This window comes from Musca autumnalis, unplaced genomic scaffold, assembly GCF_047663935.1.
Source record: "Musca autumnalis isolate F117 unplaced genomic scaffold, ASM4766393v1 scaffold_3, whole genome shotgun sequence".
Classification (NCBI taxonomy): Eukaryota; Metazoa; Arthropoda; class Insecta; order Diptera; family Muscidae; genus Musca; species Musca autumnalis.
Window position 1 is genome coordinate 15,479,297 of NW_027411866.1, and position 22,628 is coordinate 15,501,924.

The following is a 22,628-nucleotide window of genomic DNA, read 5'->3' on the forward strand; positions in this document are numbered from 1 at the left end:
CTTCAGGTAGTTTTGTGGATAAAAAACTTCATGTCAAAATACAGTACAATCCCAGGAATCAGAAACGCGAAGGGCCCAATAAGGTGTTTTCCCTTTATATACAATTCGCCCCGATCTAGGCTGACTGTATAAAAATTATGGGTACTTACGGAACTTTAAAGGCCCATATCCCGAGAAGTTTAGACTTACACAAGAAAAAAATTATATATATTGCAACGAGTATCTGTGGTAAAAACACAACCTAAACTGGACTTGTTCCAAGGAATGTTTTTATTATTTAAAAAAAAAAGTATTTTCCATTTTAGATTATTCAAAATAAATATAAATTCTCAATAGTGAGTGGAAATTGAAATGCATTGGAAAAGGTTTTCCACTATATAAATGATGTGTTTAAATATATCTTTATATCAATCATGGGTTTGGGAACATTTTTGGGGGGGGTGGCAATGGTATTGGGGGAATGTATGGGTAATTTTGTACAAAGAATAATAGTTTCCTTTCGATTTTTGGTATACACACAAAAGGTTTTAAAGTAAAATTGGATTGCTTTTCAATTTTGGTTTTCTTATTTTTCTTTGTTACACTTCATAATCTTTGTTTTGAAAAATGTCTAATTTTTCATTGTGGAAATTTGAGATATAAGTTTGTTCTTAAGTATGTAGATATATAAGTATGTATATAGTAGTATTATTTGTGGAAAGTTAGTTATATTTAGTAAGTCTTGTACTTTGCCCTAGAGACAGCTGATTTATGGTATTTTGAATCTCTAATTCATTGTTTGGTTGTTTGTTATGGTTTTAATACTAATGCATGCAATTAATTAATTATTGATTTAGATTTCGTTCTTCTTCTGAGTATTTTTCTTAGTATTTTTGAGTTTTTTTTTTTTTTCGCTATTGAATTCTACAAATGTTTCTGCTATTGTTGTTTTTTTTTTCTAATCTATAATTTTAATAAGAAGAATTTGTGTATTTTTTGTTTGTGAAAATCTTTTTAGTTAGGGAAGGTAGGAGCGAGCGACCAAAAGTGATCTCTCTCTCAGTACGATTTAATTTTTCTTAGTTTACTTAGCTTAGGTTACCGTTATCTCCTGTTCAGTATCCATTAGAGAGGCCATAAAATATTGATCCAAATTATTATCGCTTTCATTAATTGAGGATGTCACCGGAGTTTCTGTGGCCGTGGTTACCACATACATGCTATTCGAGGAATCTGCAGGATTGACAGTTAAATTTAAATCATTCGAAGTATTGGCAATGAAACCATTCAAGGTTAAATTATTTGAATTATGATCGGTAATGAAAACATGACGATGAGAACTATTGGGAGATGATAGGGGAGATGTTGTGCCTGCACTTGAGGTGGTGATCATATTTATGTTGGATGAAATTGTTGTGGTTTTTGCTGGCGAATGATGATGAGTTGAGGCCGATGAAAAGCTTATACCAACACCACCACCACCATCATTTGTTATGGCATTTGATGAGGATATTGTTGTAGTTGTTGATGACGATGGCGATGATTTGGTGTTTTGAGTATTAAGTAAATTAAACGAGATTTGTGTAATATCATTATTATTATTGAGTAATTTTGATTTATAAAAATTATCTGCATTTCCAGCCAAGTCTATATCGATTTCAGTTCTATGGACATTACGTAGATGGACTAAGAACAAGAGAAAAAACAAGAGAAATAATACAGAAACATTAAAATGGAAAGATTGGTATTTTTCCCTCATGTAACCCTACCTGTTAATTTTTGTCGTGTAAATTCCTCGCGACAATATTCACAGGGCAATAAACGATGCTTGTGACGTATGTGGTCATTTAGGGCCTTTTCATTTTTGCAAACATATTCACAACCATCTTCCGTGCAATGAACATTTATCTCTGAAAGAAAGAATGACAATAAGAAACAACTTAGTCCAAACTTCTGTGGAGTAGATGGGCAACTACGGTATAGTAACATCTATGGTAGAGTAAAGGTACCTATTGGACATCTACGGTATAGTAGATGTTTCCATTGGACATATACGGTACAGTTTATATTCCCATTCCGACATTGTAGATGTACCTATTTGGCATCTACGGTATAGTATATATACCCATTGGGCATCTAGGGTATAGTACAGGTCTAAGGGCCATCTACTACGCAGTAGACGACCCTAAGGGCCATCTACTACGCAGTAGACGACCCTAAGGGCCATCTACTACGCAGTAGACGACCCTAAGGGCCATCTACTACGCAGTAGACGACCCTAAGGGTCATCTACTACACAGTAGACGACCCTAAGGGCCATCAACTATACAGTAGACGACCCTAAGGGCCATCTACTACACAGTAGACGACCCTAAGGGCCATCTACTACACAGTAGACGACCCTAAGGGCCATCTACTACACAGTAGACGACCCTAAGGGCCATCTACTACACAGTAGACGACTCTAAGGGCCATCTACTACACAGTAGACGACCCTAAGGGCCATCTACTACACAGTAGACGACTCTAAGGGCCATCTACTACACAGTAGACGACCCTAAGGGCCATCTACTACACAGTAGACGGCATCTAGGGTATGGGTACAGGTCCCCATAGCGAACCTAAGATGTAATGGTTGTTCCTATTGGATATTGTCTTTATAAATTATGTCTCCACGTGGTGTACACTCTAAAGCATACATCTCAATTGGACGGCTAGCCTATAGTAGATGTCCCCACTAGGCATCCGTTCTTCAGAATATTTCATTAAGACTATATTTCCCAACTTACCAGCATGGAAAAGCATATGGTGACTTAAATCCTTTTTATAGCCAAAACTTTTGCCACATTTCTCACACGGATAGGCTTTGATGTTCAAATGGGCCACATCCACATGCTGTTTCAACTCCAGAGCAGTACGGCATCTTATATAACTAAAAAAGCGTTAAGACAATTATTCAAACTAAATCCGAACAAGAGAAACTTGAAATAATTTTTACTAAAGCCTTAAAAATTAAAATTACTTAAAATTTTCAAAACTTAATATTGATATTTTGTTGGCAAAAAGTATAAGAGCGTGAGAAAAGAAAAGAAACAAATTAATAAATAAGGCAAAAGCAACTAATGTCCCACAAAAAGAAAACACATACGATATCATTGCTCATTTTACCATTGTTCACACTGATATGGCCTCAGACGTGCATCGTGCGTATTCAAATGTTTATCTAGCTGAGACCTGAGATGAAAACGTTTGGGACATACAAAACAAGGGAAGACTCCCTGTTTTTGTATACGACGACGCTCTTTACTATCGAGCACAATGTCAGGTGATAAACATTGGCCATTATTTTTATTACTCAATTCCATGTGCCATTGTAAAGAATCCAAGGTAGAAAATGAAACATTACATTTTAGACATAGATGAGTGTTAGACGCCGACGACGCTTGTGAAGTTGAAGCTGTTGTATTAATGGGTTTGGAGTTATAGTTATTATTGTTGTTGTTGTGAATTTGTGATATATGGCGTTGCATGAAGGCAATACTTGAGAATCCTAGTTAGGGGAATATAAACAAATAGACGGGGGTTAGTGTGGAAACAATTATGTGATTGTTAGGTTAAGTTACCTTGATTACATTCCTTGCATTTTACTGGTGTCTCATCATCATGATGTTGATAGTTGTGACGCCGTAGATCATAATTTGTTAAGAAATCTGAAAAAGATAAGAATGACATATTCTTAGTAAATGAAAGAACAACTTTATTGTACTTAGTCTTTTATTCTTTTACTAGAAATGGCGCAAAACTTTATACAAATGTTGACTGTACCATGGGTTTAGATGGGGTAAATACCCGATTAATTTCATCTTTAACCAAACGTAGAGACCCCTTATGGTAAAACATCTACAGTACAGGAACAACATAAACATCTAGCCTACATCTAGGAAACACATAGACATCTAGGGCTATCTACTATGCAGTAGAGGACCCTAATGGTCATCTACTTTGCAGTAGACGACCGCAAGAACCATCTACGATGCAGTAGATGCCACTATGCGTCATCTGCTATCCCGCAGACGACCCTAAGGGCCAGCTTCCACACAGTAGACGACCCTCAGGGTCATCTACTACAAAGTAAACGACCCTAAGGGTCATCTACTACAGAGTAGACGACACTAAGCGTCATCAACTACAAAGTAAACGACCCTAAGCGTCATCTACTACAAAGTAAACGACCCTCACAGTCATCTACTACATAGTAGACGACCCTCACAGTCATCTACTACATTGTAGAAGACCCTAAGGGTCATCTACTACAGATTAGACGACCCTAAGGACCATCTAGACGACCCTAAAGGCCAGCTACTACACAGTAGACGACCCTCAGGGTCATCTACTACAGAGTAGACGACCCTAAGGGCCATCTAGACGACCCTAAGGGTCATATAACACACAGTAGACGACCCTAAGGGCCAGCTACTACACAGTAGACGACCCTCAGGGTCATCTACTACAAAGTAAACGTCCCTCAGAGTCATCTACTACATAGTAGACGACCCTCAGGGTAATCTACTACAGAGTGGACGACCCTAAGGGCCAGCTACTACACAGTAGACGACCCTCAGGGTCATCTACTACAGAGTAGACGACCCTAAGGGTCATATAACACACAGTAGACGACCCTAAGGGCCAGCTACTACACAGTAGACGACCCTCGGGGTCATCTACTACAAAGTAAACGTCCCTCAGAGTCATCTACTACATAGTAGACGACCCTCAGGGTAATCTACTACAGAGTGGACGACCCTAAGGGTCATCTAGACGACCCTAAGGGTCATAACACCCTCAGCGTCACCTACTACAGCGTAGGCGACCCTCAGGGTCATCTACTACACAGCAGACGACCCTCAGGGTCATATACTACAGAGTAGACGACCTTCAGGGTCATATACTACAGAGTAGACGACCCTCAGGGTCATATACTACAGAGTAGACGACCCTCAGGGTCATATACTACACAACTGAACTGAACTAAGCGCCATTTACTACACAGTAGACGACCACAAGGGTCATCTACTACACAGTAGACGACCCTAAGGGCCATCTACTACACAGTAGACGACTCTAAGGGCCACCTACTACACAATAGACGACCCTAAGGGCCATCTACTACACAGTAGACGACCCTAAGGACCATCTACCACACGGCAGACGACCCTAAGGGCCATCTACTACACAACTGAACTGAAGTAAGCGCCATTTACTACACAGTAGACGACCACAAGGGCCATCTACTACACAGTAGACGACCCTAAGGGCCATCTACTACACAGTAGACGACCCTAAGGGCCATCTACTACACAGTAGACGACCCTAAGGGCCATCTACTACACAGTAGACGACCCTAAGGGCCATCTACTACACAATAGACGACCCTAAGGGCCATCTACTACACAGTAGACGATCCTAAGGGCCATCTACTACACAGTAGACGACCCTAAGGGCCATCTACTACACAACTGAACTGAAGTAAGCGCCATTTACTACACAGTAGACGACCCTAAGGGCCATCTACTACACAACTGAACTGAAGTAAGCGTCACCTACTACATCGTAGGCGACCCTCAGGGTCATCTACTACACAGCAGACGACCCTCAGGGTCATATACTACACAGTAGACGACCCTCAGGGTCATATACTACACAGTAGACGACCCCAAGGGCCATCTACTACACAGTATACGACCCTAAGGGCCATCTACTACACTGTAGACGACCCTAAGGACCATCTACCACACAGTAGACGACCCTAAGGGCTATCTACTACACAACTGAACTGAAGTAAGCGCCATTTACTGCACAGTGGACGACCCTAAGGACCATCTACTACACAGTAGACGACCATAAGGACCATCTACCACACAGTAGACGACCCTAAGGGCCATCTACTACACAACTGAACTGAAGTATGCGCCATTTACTACACAGTAGACGACCCTAAGGGCCATCTACTACACAGTAGACGACCCTAAGGGCCATCTACTACACAGTAGACGACCCTAAGGGCCATCTACTACACAGTAGACGACCCTAAGGGCCATCTACTACACAGTAGACGACCCTAGGGGCCATCTACTACACAGTAGACGAACCTAAGGGCCATCTACTACACAGTAGACGACCCTAAGGGCCATCTACTACACAGTAGACGACCCTAAGGGCCATCTACTACACAGTAGACGACCCTAAGGGCCATCTACTACACAGTAGACGACCCTAAGGGCCATCTACTACACAGTAGACGACCCTAAAGACCATCTACCACACAGTAGACGACCCTAAGGGCCATCTACTACACCGTAGACGACCCTAAGGGTCATCTAGGAGGCTAGGAGGCCCCACAATGGGTCCATCCCATATATTAAGGAAGGCATTTCATAATCGGTCGATTTTGTTTAACTTTCTACAATCAAATGATTAGTTTTCAGCACTTTCTGGTAGCCAACCTAATGCTCTAAATAGCTGCATACGCCAAATATTTCTACCCCCCACAGATTTCGCCTAGGAGGCCCCTCAATGGGTCCATCCCATATATGAAGGCATTTCGTAATCGGTCGATTTTGTTTAACTTTCTACAATCAAATGATTAGTTATCAGCACTTTCTGGTAGCCGACCCAATCCTCTAAATAGCTGCATACGCCAAATATTCCTACCCCCCACAGATTTCGCCTAGGAGGCCCCTCAATGGGTCCATCCCATACATGAAGGCATTTCATAATCGGTCGATTTTGTTTAACTTTCTACAATCAAATGATTAGCTATCAGCACTTTCTAGTAGCCGACCCAATCCTCTAAATAGCTGCATACGCCAAATATTCCTACCCCCCACAGATTTCGGCTAGGAGGCCCCTCAATGGGTCCATCCCATATATTAAGGAATGCATTTCATAATCGGTCGATTTTGTTTAACTTTCTACAATCAAATGATTAGTTGTCAGCACTTTCTGGTAGCCGACCCAATCCTCTAAATAGCTGCATACGCCAAATATTCCTACCTCCACAGATTTCGCCTAGGAGGGCCCTCAATAGGTCCATCCCATATATTAAGGAAGGCATTTCATAATCGGTCGATTTTGTTTAACTTTCTACAATCAAATGATTAGTTATCAGCACTTTCTGGTAGCCAACCTAATGCTCTAAATAGCTGCATACGCCAAATATTCCTACCCCCACAGATTTCGACTAGGAGGCCCCTCAATGGGTCCATCCAATATATGAAGATATTTGGTCATAGGTCGATATTTCAAAATTTTCACAATTAAGCAATATGAACCAGTTTCATTTGAGGAAAGTGGACAAATTCAGCTGTCCAACTTTTCTACTTTTCGTGTTTGCACATCTTTTCTAAATCCTGAGCAATATTCTGAAACATATAGGTATACTTCAAAAACGATTTTGACAAAATCTATAATCCTCAAAAACGATTTTGTCAAAATCGTCTACTACACAGTAGACGACCCCAAGGGCCATCTACTACACAGTAGACGACCCTAAGGGCCATCTACTACATAGTAGACGACCCTAAGGGCCATCTACTACATAGTAGACGACCCTAAGGGCCATCTACTACACAGTAGACGACCATCGCTGTCGACCCTAAGGGTCAAATACTACACAGTAGACGACCCTAAGTGTCATCTACTACACAGTAGACGACCTTAAGGGCCAGCTACTATGCAGTAGAAGGCCCTAAGTGTCATCTACTATAAAGTGTGCAACCCTAACGGGCATACAGTAGACGACCCTGAGGGTCATTTAGCACTTTCTTCATATATGCCACCCTTTAGACTGACACCCTAACATAATCTACATTCCCATCCGTCACTCTATGACTAATCACCCATTCCATAGCTCAAATTACCATATCTACTTACTTATCTTACATGGACTGCAATGCCATTGTGACTTGATCAAATTTTTATGCATTTTCTCGTGTGCGTCCAAATTAGCCTTGCGCATAAACGAACGATGACAAACGGAACATTTCAAATTCCTACCGCGATCATGTTGCCTCTGGTGCAAACGAAAACGATGTAGAGGAATATTATAAAATTTCTCCTTACATACGTCACATTCCCAATCACCAATATACTGACAATGGCTCTGATGCATATCGATGGTACCACGCAAATTCTTATGACAAAACGTACATTTAGAAGTATTTTGCTCATGATTAAGGCGCACATGATTATCACGTAATCTTTGGGTTTTATATGAATTGTTGCAGTGTTGACAGGTGTATGGACGATTTGGATCATGAATATCAAAGAAATGTTGTGACAAAGCATCTTCATTGGCAAAGATAAGATGATCGATGGGTCCCTCGTCGGGACAATAGCAATAATGGCATGTATATTGCAAGCCTTCTAAACGTTTATTGATATTAGCATCATCACATTCGTTATCGGAAGTATTTGTGGCATCTTCACTGCTGTTCATTGGTGAGGTTTTTCTGGTGGCCATCGCTGTCGCCGCCTTTCCAGTTCTATTAACATCAGTCTTTGTATTTCCTCCAACAATATTCAGTACATTTGTTCTTGTTGGTGTGGTCCTTGTTGTTACTATAGTTAATTTAGCACGTTTTTGTTGTTGTTGCTGATGATGCTGAGAGGTGGTTGGTATGATACTGCTACGCAAAATATCTTCGAGATCTGGTTTATCTTCCTCCCTGCTACTATTACCAGCATCAACAGCAGATTGTACATCCATAAGTTCATCCATTATTGTGGGATTTTCATTTTCAGTCTCTGTATCTAGTGGCAGTGTTCCCGTTGTGGGTGGCTCGGTTGACTCAAAAGTAAAGAGATTCTGAGATGATGGCAAGAAACCCATATCATTACCATCCGTTTCTGTTGTTATCAAATTGTTGTCCAGCAATGTGGCCGAGCTGTCCATGAGCGGGGTGGGTGAATTATCGAAACTTTCAAATTGCGGCTCAAACACCTGATAATCACTGAGTATAACATCATTTACAGGCGTTGAATTTAACATTGGATGGTTCTGGTTCTGCTGTTCTTCCTTGTCAGCATTGAGTATAGATTGCAATAGTTTTTCCTGAGCCGCTTCGCATTCTTTGCGAAATGACTCAATGCTGCAAAACTTAGCAAAACAATCCGCACAAATCCTCTGCGGAAGACCATCGTCCTGCTCAATTTTCAACTTCCATTGTTTTATTTCACCCTTTATGAAGTCTAGCTCCTTTTGAAACTCTTCATTGTCTTGGAATAATGCTAAGAAGTCCATCTCTGCAATACGATAACATTTTACACATATACGACATGCTTCCAGTTCAGACAATTGATCCTCCATTCTATGGCCATTTAAGGCAATCACCACAAATTTCCAATTTCTTTTCACTTTATATTTATTTTCTTATTTTTATTTTTTTCTCAGAAAATGTTTGAGGGGACTTTATTCAATGTGTGGTTCAATCCATGTTTTCACTGTCTGTACAAGTGGAACAATTCGTTTGCAAAAAACTATCTGCCAAAACGAACGGGAAAGAACATTCTAAAAGAAATGGAACAAATGAGTTGGAAGTGGCAAAGACGATAAAGTTGAGGAATCAAAACAAAAGGGACAATAGTGATAAGAGTGTAAACAAATATTAGGGTTCTAGAAATTAAAAAATGTGACAGCAGAGTGTGTGCAGTAGAGCTGGCAAACCTTTGATATTCCCAACATTAGATATTTTCGATATTTCATTTCATCAAATCGACAGCTATCGATATTATCGTTAATTTGTCATCATCATTTGGCCTGTTCCCGTACTTTATAAAGTGGTAAAAGTTGTAAAAGTCGTAAACGATTTTCATATAAATTTTGTATACGGGAACGTAAAATGTGTAAAAGTGGTAAAAATTGTAAAAACTTTTTAGTTCTGGAACAGAGCTATTGTTTTGGAACATGGCACAATTACCCAGGTAGTGGCATCGTAAAATTTTGAATATGGTATGTCAAAAGTTTCTTTATGTTGTTGGGGAAATTACAACAAAAATAATTTTTTTTATAAAGGGATTTGACTTTTCATATTCGATCAGCTGGTGTGATACCACTACCTGGTAGTTTTGCCATGTTTTGGAAATAAAAATGGCGGAAATGTCTATGCTTTTGTTGATATTTTGCACAAGTAGTTCACAGGAGAAAAAAACAATTGATTTTATTTAAGGGCTGTTTACACCATCTATCAATGTCATATGAGCTGTCATTTCTTTCACCCATTCGACATTCTCTATGTTTGTCAAAATTGACGTCATCCATACAACTTTCAATTTGTGCGTTCATACCTACAAGTGTTATTTTCGTATGACATAACCTATAAATATAAAAACAGCTGTTTTTGTCATTGTTTACATTTATTGTTGAGTTACAAATTTGCGCAAATTTTTAATTTTGGTTGAAGGAAAATTAATATCTAGCATGTTTGTTGTGGTAGAATAGGTTTTTGGGTTTATAGAGGCATTCATGTTTTGCCACAAAGCAATAATTTCCAACACTGCTCCTTTCGACCAATCGATCTGAAAATAACATTATAAACACCCTTTATTTACTTTTCTAAATACTTAAATATACATAACTTTCCATTTTCTTTTTTAAAAGATTTTGTTTTTCATTTTTTTTTTTTTGAGAATGCCAGAAAACAACTGATAAATTTATGTTTACATACGAGAATGCCGTATCAAATAGAGCGCTCCCTAAATGAAAAATTTACATATGAGTTGCCAAATCATTTTGATAGATGAAAATTTTCATAGTGGTCACACTATGTGTACAACATTCGCAGGTAGAAAATTTGACATCTCATACGACATTGATAGATGGTGTAAACAACCCTTTAATAAAGTCTTATGCCAGGTAAGTCTTATAGGTAAGAGGTGTGAAGAGGGTGAAACTCTGTACACCAGGTTCTGTAAGGGGTACTTTACACGGTATGTTTTTTACATATGAGTTGTCACTTCTGCCATACAAAATGTATATGCAAAGTGACAACTCATATGTAAAAAACATATCGTGTAAAGTACCCATAATCTGAAATTATTCTTTGTGTTTAAATTCGTAACTCTCAAATCAATGAAAAGCAATGGAATAATATACACATGTGTGTGGACCTCAATAAAAATTTAAAAGAAAATAACAAAGAATTTTCTAATAAAAATTTTCATAGTCTAGCATAAGACAAAAATAATACCAAAAATACAGTTTACTTTTCCGAAAAATGTGTACGTGTTAATACGGACTTACTTTCTCACGTCCACAAAACGAAAAACGCGAAATTTCTATTTATTTTTATGAATTTTAGGTTAGGAATTTTTAATCTGATAATATCGATAGACAAAACTATCTATCGATATTGAATTTTTAAAAAAATAATCCATATTTTCGTTAGTGCCATCGATTTTTTGCCAGCTGTAATGTATTTATATTTATGCATAGCATCTGTCATCTTTTTTCGCCCATATGTAATTCCTTCTGCACGGCACAATTTTATTTTTTATTCGTTTTCTGTTGTTTTCGTTATTTATATTGCGTACAAACAAAACGGCTGTTTTCCTTTTGTTGTTGAGAAGAGAATAGAGCCCGTTCTATTCATAAAATGTACATGTGTATTGCCATATCACTTTGATGCATTGAAATTTCTCTATGTTTCACACCATGTGTACAAAATTATGATCTGTAAACAGTAATGCTTGGTTTACATTCGGCGTCGTTTCGTGATTTCGAAGGCGTTTCGTGATTTCGCGCGGAATCAAGCAAAATTTATCATGATTTCGCATACAAAAATGAAATCATCTCATTTCGTGATTTCAGCGAAATCAACATCGAAATCACAGTACACATGATATACAACCTTGCTTTTGCCTAAAAAAGTACCAAAAGTTGCAACACTTTTCACGTATCACAATAAACAAGGTAGATGTGCGAATTGCTGAAACAAAAAAATGTTAATATCAAAATTTGTAAACAATGTGAAAAAATATTAAATTACATTGTAACAATGCTATTTTTCATTGTGTTCCCGTACTTTTTTAATGGTAATGTTAGAAAAAAGACCGAGTTGTCAAAAATTGCTTCCCCATACAAATTTCTTAAAAAATACGGGAACGGAAAAATGACGGAAATTGCAAAAACTCCAGCAGAAATGTCAAAATCAACGTATCAGCTATAATATTAGATACCAATTAACATATGAACACGCTTGCTGCTAGTTTCTACTAGGCCAAAATTTTATGGCAGAAAACAGGAGAAGAGGGAGTTATTCGGCGCTATTTTTGTTTAAAGAGAAGCGCAAGTGCAGGTTCTTAGCAAAACTTTTATCTATCAAAATTTATTATTATGATGTCTCAACGATAAAATATTTTTTTATTTTTTCATTTGTTAGTACTATACACAATTAATACGATATATAGATAATTTTACGATAATTTTCCAAATAAAGTTGTAAAGTTCTATATTGTCGTATATTTTTGACGATTAAATCAATTTACAATAAATTGTTTTGAAAATTCATGTTCGATCAGCTGCGCATATGCATCTACCTTTATCATTGTGATATGTTTGAAATCAACAAAAAAATAAGTGTAAACACCGGGGTGTATTTCAGGATTTCGTGAAATCCAGTGGATTTTGGAGCGCAAGTGTAAACTTGGCACAAAAATGAAATCATCTCATTTCGTGATTTCAGCGAAATCAACATCGAAATCACAGTACACATGATATACAACCTTGCTTCTGCCTAAAAAAGTACCAAAAGTTGCAACACTTTTCACGTATCACAATAAACACGGTAGATGTGCGAATTGCTGGAACAAAAAATGTTAATATCAAAATTAGTAAACAATGTGAAAAAAATATTAAATTAAATTTTTACAATGCTATTTTTCATTGTGTTCCCGTACTTTTTTAATGGTAATGTTAGAAAATAGACCGAATTGTCAAAAATTGCTTCCCCATACAAATTTCGTAAAAAATACGGGAACGGAAAAGTGACGGAAATTTCAAAAACTCCAGCAGAAATGTCAAAATCAACGTATCAGCTATAATATTAGATACCAATGAACATATGAACATGCTTGCTGGTAGTTTCTAGTAGGCCAAAATTTTATGGCAGAAAACAGGAGAAGAGGGTGTTATTCGGCGCTATTTTTGTTCAAAGAGAAGTGCAAGTCTTGCTAGATTTCGGAGTACGGGAACGCATTCTTAGCACTAAATGGAAAAACTACAGCAAGTACTAATATTTTGCAGGTTCTGAGCAAAACTTTTATCTATCAAAATTTATTATTATGATTTCTCAACGATAAAATAATTTTTTATTTTTTCATTTGTTAGTACTATACACAATTAATACGATATATAGATAATTTTCCAAATAAAGTTGTAAAGTTCTATATTGTTGTATATATTTGATGATTAAATCAATTTACAATAAATTGTTTTGAAAATTCATGTTCGATCAGCTGCGCATATGCATCTACCTTTATCATTGTGATATGTTTGAAATCAACAAAAAATAAGTGTAAACACCGGGGTGTATTTCAGGATTTCGTAAAATCCAGTGGATTTTGGAGCGCAAGTGTAAACTTGACATTACAGTCGCTATGTAAAATACAGTCCGTGTAGAAACAGCCTTAAGCGGGGTACACACGATCAGTTTTGACTGTCGATTTTTCCGAAATATCGATAACTTTCAAACTGTCCAGCAACACCAAAACATTTTGTGGTTGCCTGATGACTGTAAAAAATGAACGGCCACACCGGCAAACAACCGATTATTCGAGCAAAGCTGTCAGTCACAACTGACCGTGTGTACCAGGCTTTAGACCGTAGTCACACGTACAATTTTTCGGTTAGACCAGGTCCACACTAAGAGTAATTTCGCTGAAATTTTGTCCATGAAAGTAAAGGTAAATGAAAAATAAAACAGTCTGAGTGTTTCATATTCATGAAAGCGTATACACTAGTTCTTGAAATTATAGCTTTGTTCCTATAGTCCTGGTCCACACTAGAGTGATTTCATAGAAAAAATTGCATGAAATTATGCGTCTCTAGATCGACCTCCATAGTAGAGTAAAATCACAAAAGTGCTGTTGTGGGGAATTCGATTTAAGAACACCTAATTTCATGAAATTTTTTAATGAAATTTACGCTAGTGTGGACTGGGAATTACTTTTTTAATGGTAAAAGCGGTAAAAGAGAAAACTGTCAAAATTGCTCTCTCATGACCAGTTTTACCAGAAAAGTAGGAACGAAAAAATGGTAGATCTGGTAGCAATGTCAAAAAGAAACATAAAAATTCAAATTTCTTCTTTTATTTCACAGTTTTTAATTTCGTTTTCGTCAGCGTTCACCTTTTTCTTCTGTTTTTCGTTCATTTTTTTCTTCATTGTGGAATAATCGTCAAACAAATGTCGAAAATCACTTCTACCACTTTTTACATGCAGTAATTTGTCTGGTAGCCTGTGGTAGAAGAGAAAGACATGTGTGATATCTCCTCTCTCCCTCTCTTAAAAATTGCTGCCAGTTTTACCACTTTTGGGGTTAAGAAGCGCTTTGCAGGTTACAAATGGTAAAAATGGTAACTTCAGGTAAGTAAAATAATACAGCTTATGTGTTTTCCCAAAAAAACGCAAAATTTCATGTCAAAATTTCATTGACCGGAACTAACTCTTGTGCCAGACACTGAAAATAAGACATGAAAATATTTTAGCTTTTAGGTGAGAGCGGCGGTGAAGGAGCCCCCTTTCTCCCTTCTTACCCATAACCACAAAACATTTTCATGAAAATTTTCATAGTCTGGCACAAGACTACAGAAATTTTTATTTAGTTGAATTCTTTGAACAATACTTTGGTAAATAATTTCGGAATGAAGATGTGCTAGAAAAATTTACGAAATGATTTATTATAAAACTTTTTGACATTGTTATAACGGATTACTTATGCATCTACCTTAAGCTTTGTTCCTTTACTTTTTTAATGGTAAGGGTGGTAAAAGAGAAAAGTGTCAAAAGTGCTCAAAATTGCTCTCTCATGAACATTTTTACCAGAAAAGTAAAGGAACGGAAAAATGGTAGATCTGGCAGCAATGTCAAAAAGAAACATAAAAAAATCAATTTTCGTCTTTTATTTCACAGTTTTTAATTTAGTTTTGTCAGCGTTCGACTTTTTCTTCTGTTTTTCGTCCATTTTCTTTTTCATTGTGAAATAATCGTCAAACAAAACTCGAAAAATCAGTTCTGCCATTTTTTACCTGCAGAAATTTTGCTGGTAGCCTGTGGTACAAGAGAAAGCCATTTTCGCAATCTCTCCACTCTCACTCTCTTAAAAATTGCTTCCAGTTTTGCCACTTTTCGGGGTTAAGGAACGCTTTGCAGGTTAAAAACGGTAAAAAATGGTAAAAATGGTAACCTCAGGTAAGTAAAGGAACACAGCTTTAGTAAATGTACGGGTGGCGCGAATAGGTTTCCTTAGTTCGATTTTTTTCATTCACGCGCAGATACTCGATAGAATCGAATACCGTACCCAGCAAAAAGTTGGCATCCGCGGATGCAGTTAAATCACTAGAACAATTGCCGCTGGAGTACATCTTTTCCTATGAATTCACCTATGAATTTTACAAGAGAGCGCGCAGCTACTTCTCCACTTCAAAAATAATTTGCGTATCGTGAATTACAGCAATGTTCATAACTTTAGTTTGTTTAGTTTAGTTTATTTTTTATAAAACAAATTCTTAGAATTTTAATGCTAAGTTTACATTTACGAAATCCACTCGATCTCAACTGTCAATTCCATAGCTCAAACGTCAAATTAAATCTCATCTGAAATCCATTGGATTTCATTTGACGTTTATCCTATGGATTTGACAGTTGGAATCGAGTGGATTTCGCAAATGTAAACCAAGCATAACACTCTTTCTTGTGTTCAAAACAAAAGACTGCGACTGTAGGGATCAAAAAATTGGCTTGCTTGGCTACGGATCTTTAAGCGAGTGCTTCCAAAATGTATCGAGCGCAGTGCATTTTCATAACTCCGTGTGGACTGCGTCGAAAGATGTATTGAAATCATAACTCTGCATTGCACTACTTCCAAAATTTTTTGCTGGGGTAATAAGGCCCCTGTTTCAGAACCTGCAACAATCTACAACATTTTATACAATAAAAAAATTGTTCTTAATCGAACAAATATGTTATCGAAAAATAGTAAAAATTAGTAGATTCTTGCAGTTCTGGAACAGATCATAATGAAAGAAGAAAAAGAAGATACTATCGACAGTGCACCATCGATTTTTTGCCAGATCTACAATACCGTCATATGTTATGTTTCGCATTCCTCTTCTTTCTGCTTCTAAACACTCACTCACTTCTACTTCCCGTTTGACGTTTGTGTTTTGTTTATTTGTTCTTTTTGAAAGATAAATTAATTTGCAATTAATTCTACTCAGTTGTAATAAAACTATACGTTGGATAAGTTCGTATTTGGTCTAGAAGGTATAGAGTTCTGGAAATAATTTCGCATATGGAGAACAAGTTAAACAAAAAAAGATAACGATATCTCAAATTACATTAGTTTGGATTGAATGATTGGCATGACGTGTATCTGGAATGTCGTTACATTCAATGAAGGGGTTTTTACACTAGCCATCAATGTAATATGATGCTGAGAGGTGGTTGGTATGATACTGCTACGCAAAATATCTTCGAGATCTGGTTTATCTTCCTCCCTGCTACTATTACCAGCATCAACAGCAGATTGTACATCCATAAGTTCATCCATTATTGTGGGATTTTCATTTTCAGTCTCTGTATCTAGTGGCAGTGTTCCCGTTGTGGGTGGCTCGGTTGACTCAAAAGTAAAGAGATTCTGAGATGATGGCAAGAAACCCATATCATTACCATCCGTTTCTGTTGTTATCAAATTGTTGTCCAGCAATGTGGCCGAGCTGTCCATGAGCGGGGTGGGTGAATTATCGAAACTTTCAAATTGCGGCTCAAACACCTGATAATCACTGAGTATAACATCATTTACAGGCGTTGAATTTAACATTGGATGGTTCTGGTTCTGCTGTTCTTCCTTGTCAGCATTGAGTATAGATTGCAATAGTTTTTCCTGAGCCGCTTCGCATTCTTTGCGAAATGACTCAATGCTGCAAAACTTAGCAAAACAATCCGCACAAATCCTCTGCGGAAGACCATCGTCCTGCTCAATTTTCAACTTCCATTGTTTTATTTCACCCTTTATGAAGTCTAGCTCCTTTTGAAACTCTTCATTGTCTTGGAATAATGCTAAGAAGTCCATCTCTGCAATACGATAACATTTTACACATATACGACATGCTTCCAGTTCAGACAATTGATCCTCCATTCTATGGCCATTTAAGGCAATCACCACAAATTTCCAATTTCTTTTCACTTTATATTTATTTTCTTATTTTTATTTTTTTCTCAGAAAATGTTTGAGGGGACTTTATTCAATGTGTGGTTCAATCCATGTTTTCACTGTCTGTACAAGTGGAACAATTCGTTTGCAAAAAGCTATCTGCCAAAACGAACGGGAAAGAACATTCTAAAAGAAATGGAACAAATGAGTTGGAAGTGGCAAAGACGATAAAGTTGAGGAATCAAAACAAAAGGGACAATAGTGATAAGAGTGTAAACAAATATTAGGGTTCTAGAAATTAAAAAATGTGACAGCAGAGTGTGTGCAGTAGAGCTGGCAAACCTTCGATATTCCCAACATTAGATATTTTCGATATTTCATCAAATCGAGAGCTATCGATATTATCGTTAATTTGCCATCACCATTGTTTTGGAAATAAAAATGGCGGAAATGTCTATGCTTTTGTTGATATGTCCCGGGCCACACTAGAGTAATTTCATTGAAATTTTGGCACGAAATTATGCGTCTATAGATCGAGTTCCATGGAAGAGTAAAATCATGAAATTGCTGTAGTGGAGAAATCAGTCTAAGAACACCCAATTTCATGAAATTTTTTAATGAAATTCACTCTAGTGTGGACCGGGACTATTTTGCACAAGTAGTCCACAGGAGAAAAAAACAATTGATTTTATTTAATAAAGTCTTAAGGCCTGCGTACATAAGCTGCTATGCCTAATTGCCTTGCTTTCCTTCTTCATTTTTGACATAATAAAAATAAAAGAATAAAGAAGGCCGAGGAAATTTCAAACTGGGTTGCCCTTTTCTTTTTTATTCTTTTATCAGAAGTAAGCAAGGTAAGCAGGCAAGGCAGCTTATGTGAAGAGGGTGAAACTCTGTACACCAGGTTCTGTAATCTGAAATTATTCTTTGTGTTTAAATTCGTAACTATCAAAATATGTGTGTGGCATGGTACAAATACACAGGTAGCCGCATCAGCAATTGTTGGTAACATAAGGTGTCAAAATTTGACATCAATTCAATGCACTTGACACATTATGTTACCATCAGCTGGCATGATAATGCTACCTGTATTATTGTACCATGGTGTGTGGTGCATGGTACAATAATACAGGTAGCATTATCATGCCAGCTGATGGTAACATAATAGCTCTGTTCCTTTACGTGCAAGAATCTTCAAGTTTTGCCACTTTTTACTCGAAAAGTGTTCCTTTACTTCTGACACCATACAATCCATATGTGAGCAGTTTACAACTTTTACTACTTTTGCCGGTTTTACCATTTTCAAAAGTAAAGGAACAGACCAAATGTGTCAATTGCATTGAATTGATGTCAAATTTTGACATCTTATGTTGCCAACAATTGCCGATGCGGCTACCTGTGTATTTGTACCATGGTGTGGTGCTCAATGAAAACTTAAAAGAGAATAACAAAGAATTTTCTAATGCCAAGTTTACACTTGCGTTCCAAAATCCACTGGATTTCACGAAATCCTGAAATACACCCCCGTGTTTACACTTATTTTTTGTTGATTTCAAACATATCACAATGATCAAGGTAGATGCATATGCGCAGCTGATCGAACATGAATTTTCAAAACAAGTTGTTGTAAATTGAATTAATCATCAAAAATATACGACAATATAGAACTTTACATCTTTATTTGGAAAATTATCCTAAAATTATCCATATATCGTATTAATTGTGTATAGTACTAACAAATGAAAAAAAAAAAGATTTTATCGTTGAGACTTCGTTATAATAAATATTGATAACTTTGTTATGTTTTTCGACCTTTTTATCCAATTAATAAAAATAAAATTATCTTCGAGCTTGAGGTCAGTATATTTTTATTCGGTATTTATCCCAATATTTCGCAATTATAAAATTGCATCTTCAGGGGTTATGGAGAAACTACTTGACACCTGTATGGAACAACTGACGACAAAACCTGTAATATTGACGAAATATGTGGACGATCTATTTGCAATTCTAAGAGATAATGTAATACTGGATACAATGGCAATACTCAACAAATTTAACATCAATATAAAATTCACAATGGAAGAAGAGAATAATGGTTCAATCCCTTACCTCGACACCTTAATAAAAAGAAAGAATGGAAAATTGGAAATAGACTGGTACCAGAAACCTACGGCATCTGGCCGTATCATCAATTATTATTCAAAACATCCAAAACAAATGATTATAAATACTGGACGCAATTTGATAAATAGAGTACTGAACATAAGCGATAGTAAATTCCATGAAAATAATAAAACGAAAATAAGAGAAATACTTACCAAAAACGCATTTCCCAAATCATTAATAGAAAATTTAATATCAAACTACAACAAACCAAACAATAATGAAAAACCGGACAAAATATATAAAACCATGGTCTATATACCTGGTATTTCTGAGAGATTCCATAATTCTGATTTATATGACAATAATAAATTTAATATTGCACAACGTTCAAACAACACACTGAAACGGCTGTTCAGCAATACCAAAAACAAAATCCCAAGACTTGAAAGACACAATGTTATATATCGAATCGAATGTGACGGTAATGAGGAAGATAAATGTGGCAAAATATATGTGGGCACCACCAAAAACAAACTCAAGCAAAGACTTTCGGCACACAAATCTGACGTTAAATTAAGGAATCAAAACTCTATACAAAAAACTGCGCTTGCGGAACACTGCAAGCTTAACAACCACCTCCCAAATTTTGAAAATGTTAATATCCTACAAACAGAGAGTAACTATAACAGACGTTTAACATTAGAAATGCTGCATATTAACAAAATACCAACAAATAAGAAGATAAACTACAAGAGCGACACTGACAATGCAGCTTACTGCTATCGATTCCTAACTCAAAAGAGAATGTGCAATACGTAAAAACCTTTCAGTGCAATATTTACATCAGACAATTGTAGTGAAACTACGCTAGATCTTAAGTAATATTTGACAACATAGTTTTTACGTATATGTAAGCGAATCTTTTGATGTTTTTATTATTTTTAATTTTTAGTCTTTAGAATGCTGTGATATTTTTCTGTATAATTTTATATCTTTAATTATACAATATAATTGTTATTTTTTAGATCTACCCCTGAAGATGCAATTTTATAATTGCGAAATATTGGGATAAATACCGAATAAAAATATACTGACCTCAAGCTCGAAGATAATTTTATTTTTATTAAATAAATATTGATAGATAAAAGTTTTGCTCAGAACCTGCACAATATTAGTATTTGCAGTAGTTTTCCCGTTTAGTGCTAAGAATGCGTTCCTGTACTCCGAAATCTAGCAAGACTTCCACTTCTCTTTAAACAAAAATAGCGCCGAATAACAAACACCCTCTTCTCCTGTTTTCTGCCATACAATTTGGCCTAGTAGAAAATAGCAGCAAGCATGTTCATTGGCATCTAAAATGATAGCTGATACGTTGATTTTGACATTTATGCTGGAGTTTTTGCAATTTCCGTCATTTTTCCGTTCCCGTATTTTTTAAGAAATTTGTATGGGGAAGCAATTTTTGACATTTCGCTCTTTTTTTCTAACATTACCATTAAAACAGGAACACAATGAAAAATAGCATTGTAACAAAGTAATTAAATATTTTTTTTTGCATGTTTACAAATTTTGATACTAAATTTTTTTGTTGCAGCAATTGACCATCTACCTTATTTATTCTGATACGTCCCGGGCCACACTACAGTAATTTCATTGAAATTTTGATATGAAATTATGCGTCTCTAGATCGACGTCCATAGTAGAGTAAAATCATAAAATTTCTGTAGTGGGGAATTCGATTTAAGAAAACCTTATGTGTTTTTCCCAAAAAACGCAAAATTTCATGTCAAAATTTCATTGACCGGAACTAAAGAAAATTGTATTTAGTTGAATTCGTTGAACAATACTTTGGTAAATAATTTCGGAATGAAGATGTGCTAGAAAAATTTACGAAATGATTTATTTTTATAAAACTTTTTGACATTGTTGTAACGGATTACTTATGCATCTACCTTAGTAAATGTACGGGTGGCAAAGACGTAGAGAAATAAAGACCCGAACAAATGCATTTTCCAAAAACATATGATAATAGTTCCACATTTTGGTTTCAGATGGCTACACAACTCACTGGAATTGATAACAGCAATGCAAATCGTTTTTGATTCCCATTTCTCGCGGCAGAAAACATTAACGTTGTGTTTTGTGGCTAAATTTTGTTTCTTCACTATTTTTTATTTAATAAAAAAACAAAAGTCAACGCCGTAAAATTTGAGTTTTAATGTTTTTCTTGTCAATATTCCAATGAGTAACAGTTTTCGTTTAACAGAATGTTGCTATGATGTCGTAGCAACAGAGGTTAACTCCCTCTACAGTTAATTTTTCATAATTGACTTTTCCTATCTTATAATAAGTCTGTCTGGTTACTTTCCCAGCAAGAATTGTCCAGCAAGAACTTTCTCAGAGAGTAAGGGGTTTTTATTCTCTTTTGCTAGAAAATTGTAAAAAGTAAACAGACACCTTCCCAGCAAAAACCAGCAAGCAATCAGCTGACTTGCCAAAACAGAACAATTTGCCGGCCAACAAAGGAAGCAAACACGTTGTATTTTATTAAAAATAAAAAAGAAAATGAAACAAAAAAGTATTTTTCCACTTTACAAATTTGTTCTCCATAAAACAATACAATTAAACTATGTTATTTCCACAATAAAATTGTTTTTAATGTTCACAAACATAAATCAACAAAAAACTAAAAACGGCTGATTGATTGTTTTCAGGAAGAAGAAGAGCTTGCAAGTGCGTGCTAGAAGAAATTTGTCCAGCAAGAATTTGCAAGCTCTCAGTGAAAGAACTGTCAAAATGTCTCTCTCGAATCGCTCTCTTTTGCTGGTTTTTTGTGTTAACAGACGACTTCCAGCAACAATTGGTACAAATTGTTACAAATTTTAGGGTAACCAGACACAGCTAATATTGACATCTTTGCGGGTGGCGCTAGTAGGTTTTCTTAGTTCGATTTTTTCTTTCACGCGCAGATACTCGATCGAATCAAATACCGTAATAAGGCCCCTGTTTCAGAACCTGCAACAATCTACAAAATTTTATACGATAAAAAATTTTTCTTAATCGAACAAATATGTTATGGAAAAATAGTAAAAATTATTGCTCTGTTCCAGAA

At 36.3% G+C, this 22,628-nt stretch overlaps 1 protein-coding gene across 1 annotated transcript; it reads right to left on the reverse strand.

Moving 5' to 3' along the window:
* Window positions 1-845: 845 nt before the first annotated feature.
* LOC141397094 (uncharacterized) lies at window positions 846-17,520 on the reverse strand. The gene is made up of 8 exons (XM_073973011.1): window positions 16,593-17,520; window positions 16,388-16,431; window positions 7,912-9,408; window positions 3,603-3,689; window positions 3,148-3,529; window positions 2,769-2,911; window positions 1,749-1,889; window positions 846-1,665 (listed from the first exon to the last, which is right to left on the reverse strand). Exons 1-8 carry the CDS (start codon window positions 17,390-17,392, stop codon window positions 1,073-1,075), a joined length of 3,687 nt encoding a protein of 1,228 aa, XP_073829112.1. The 5' UTR covers window positions 17,393-17,520; the 3' UTR covers window positions 846-1,072.
* Window positions 17,521-22,628: the final 5,108 nt, after the last annotated feature.

What these genes read in the sequence shown, in the direction of transcription:
- LOC141397094 (XM_073973011.1), bottom strand. Translation starts at nt 17,392, where the DNA reads ATGGAGGATCAATTGTCTGAACTGGAAGCATGTCGTATATGTGTAAAA. An exon ending in TTGCAGTCCATGTAAGATAA is followed by an intron (nt 3,690 to 7,911) that starts GTAAGTAGATAT and finishes TATCTTTTTCAG; the next exon opens with ATTTCTTAACAAATTATGAT. An exon ending in TACACGACAAAAATTAACAG is followed by an intron (nt 1,666 to 1,748) that starts GTAGGGTTACAT and finishes TCTTGTTCTTAG; the next exon opens with TCCATCTACGTAATGTCCAT.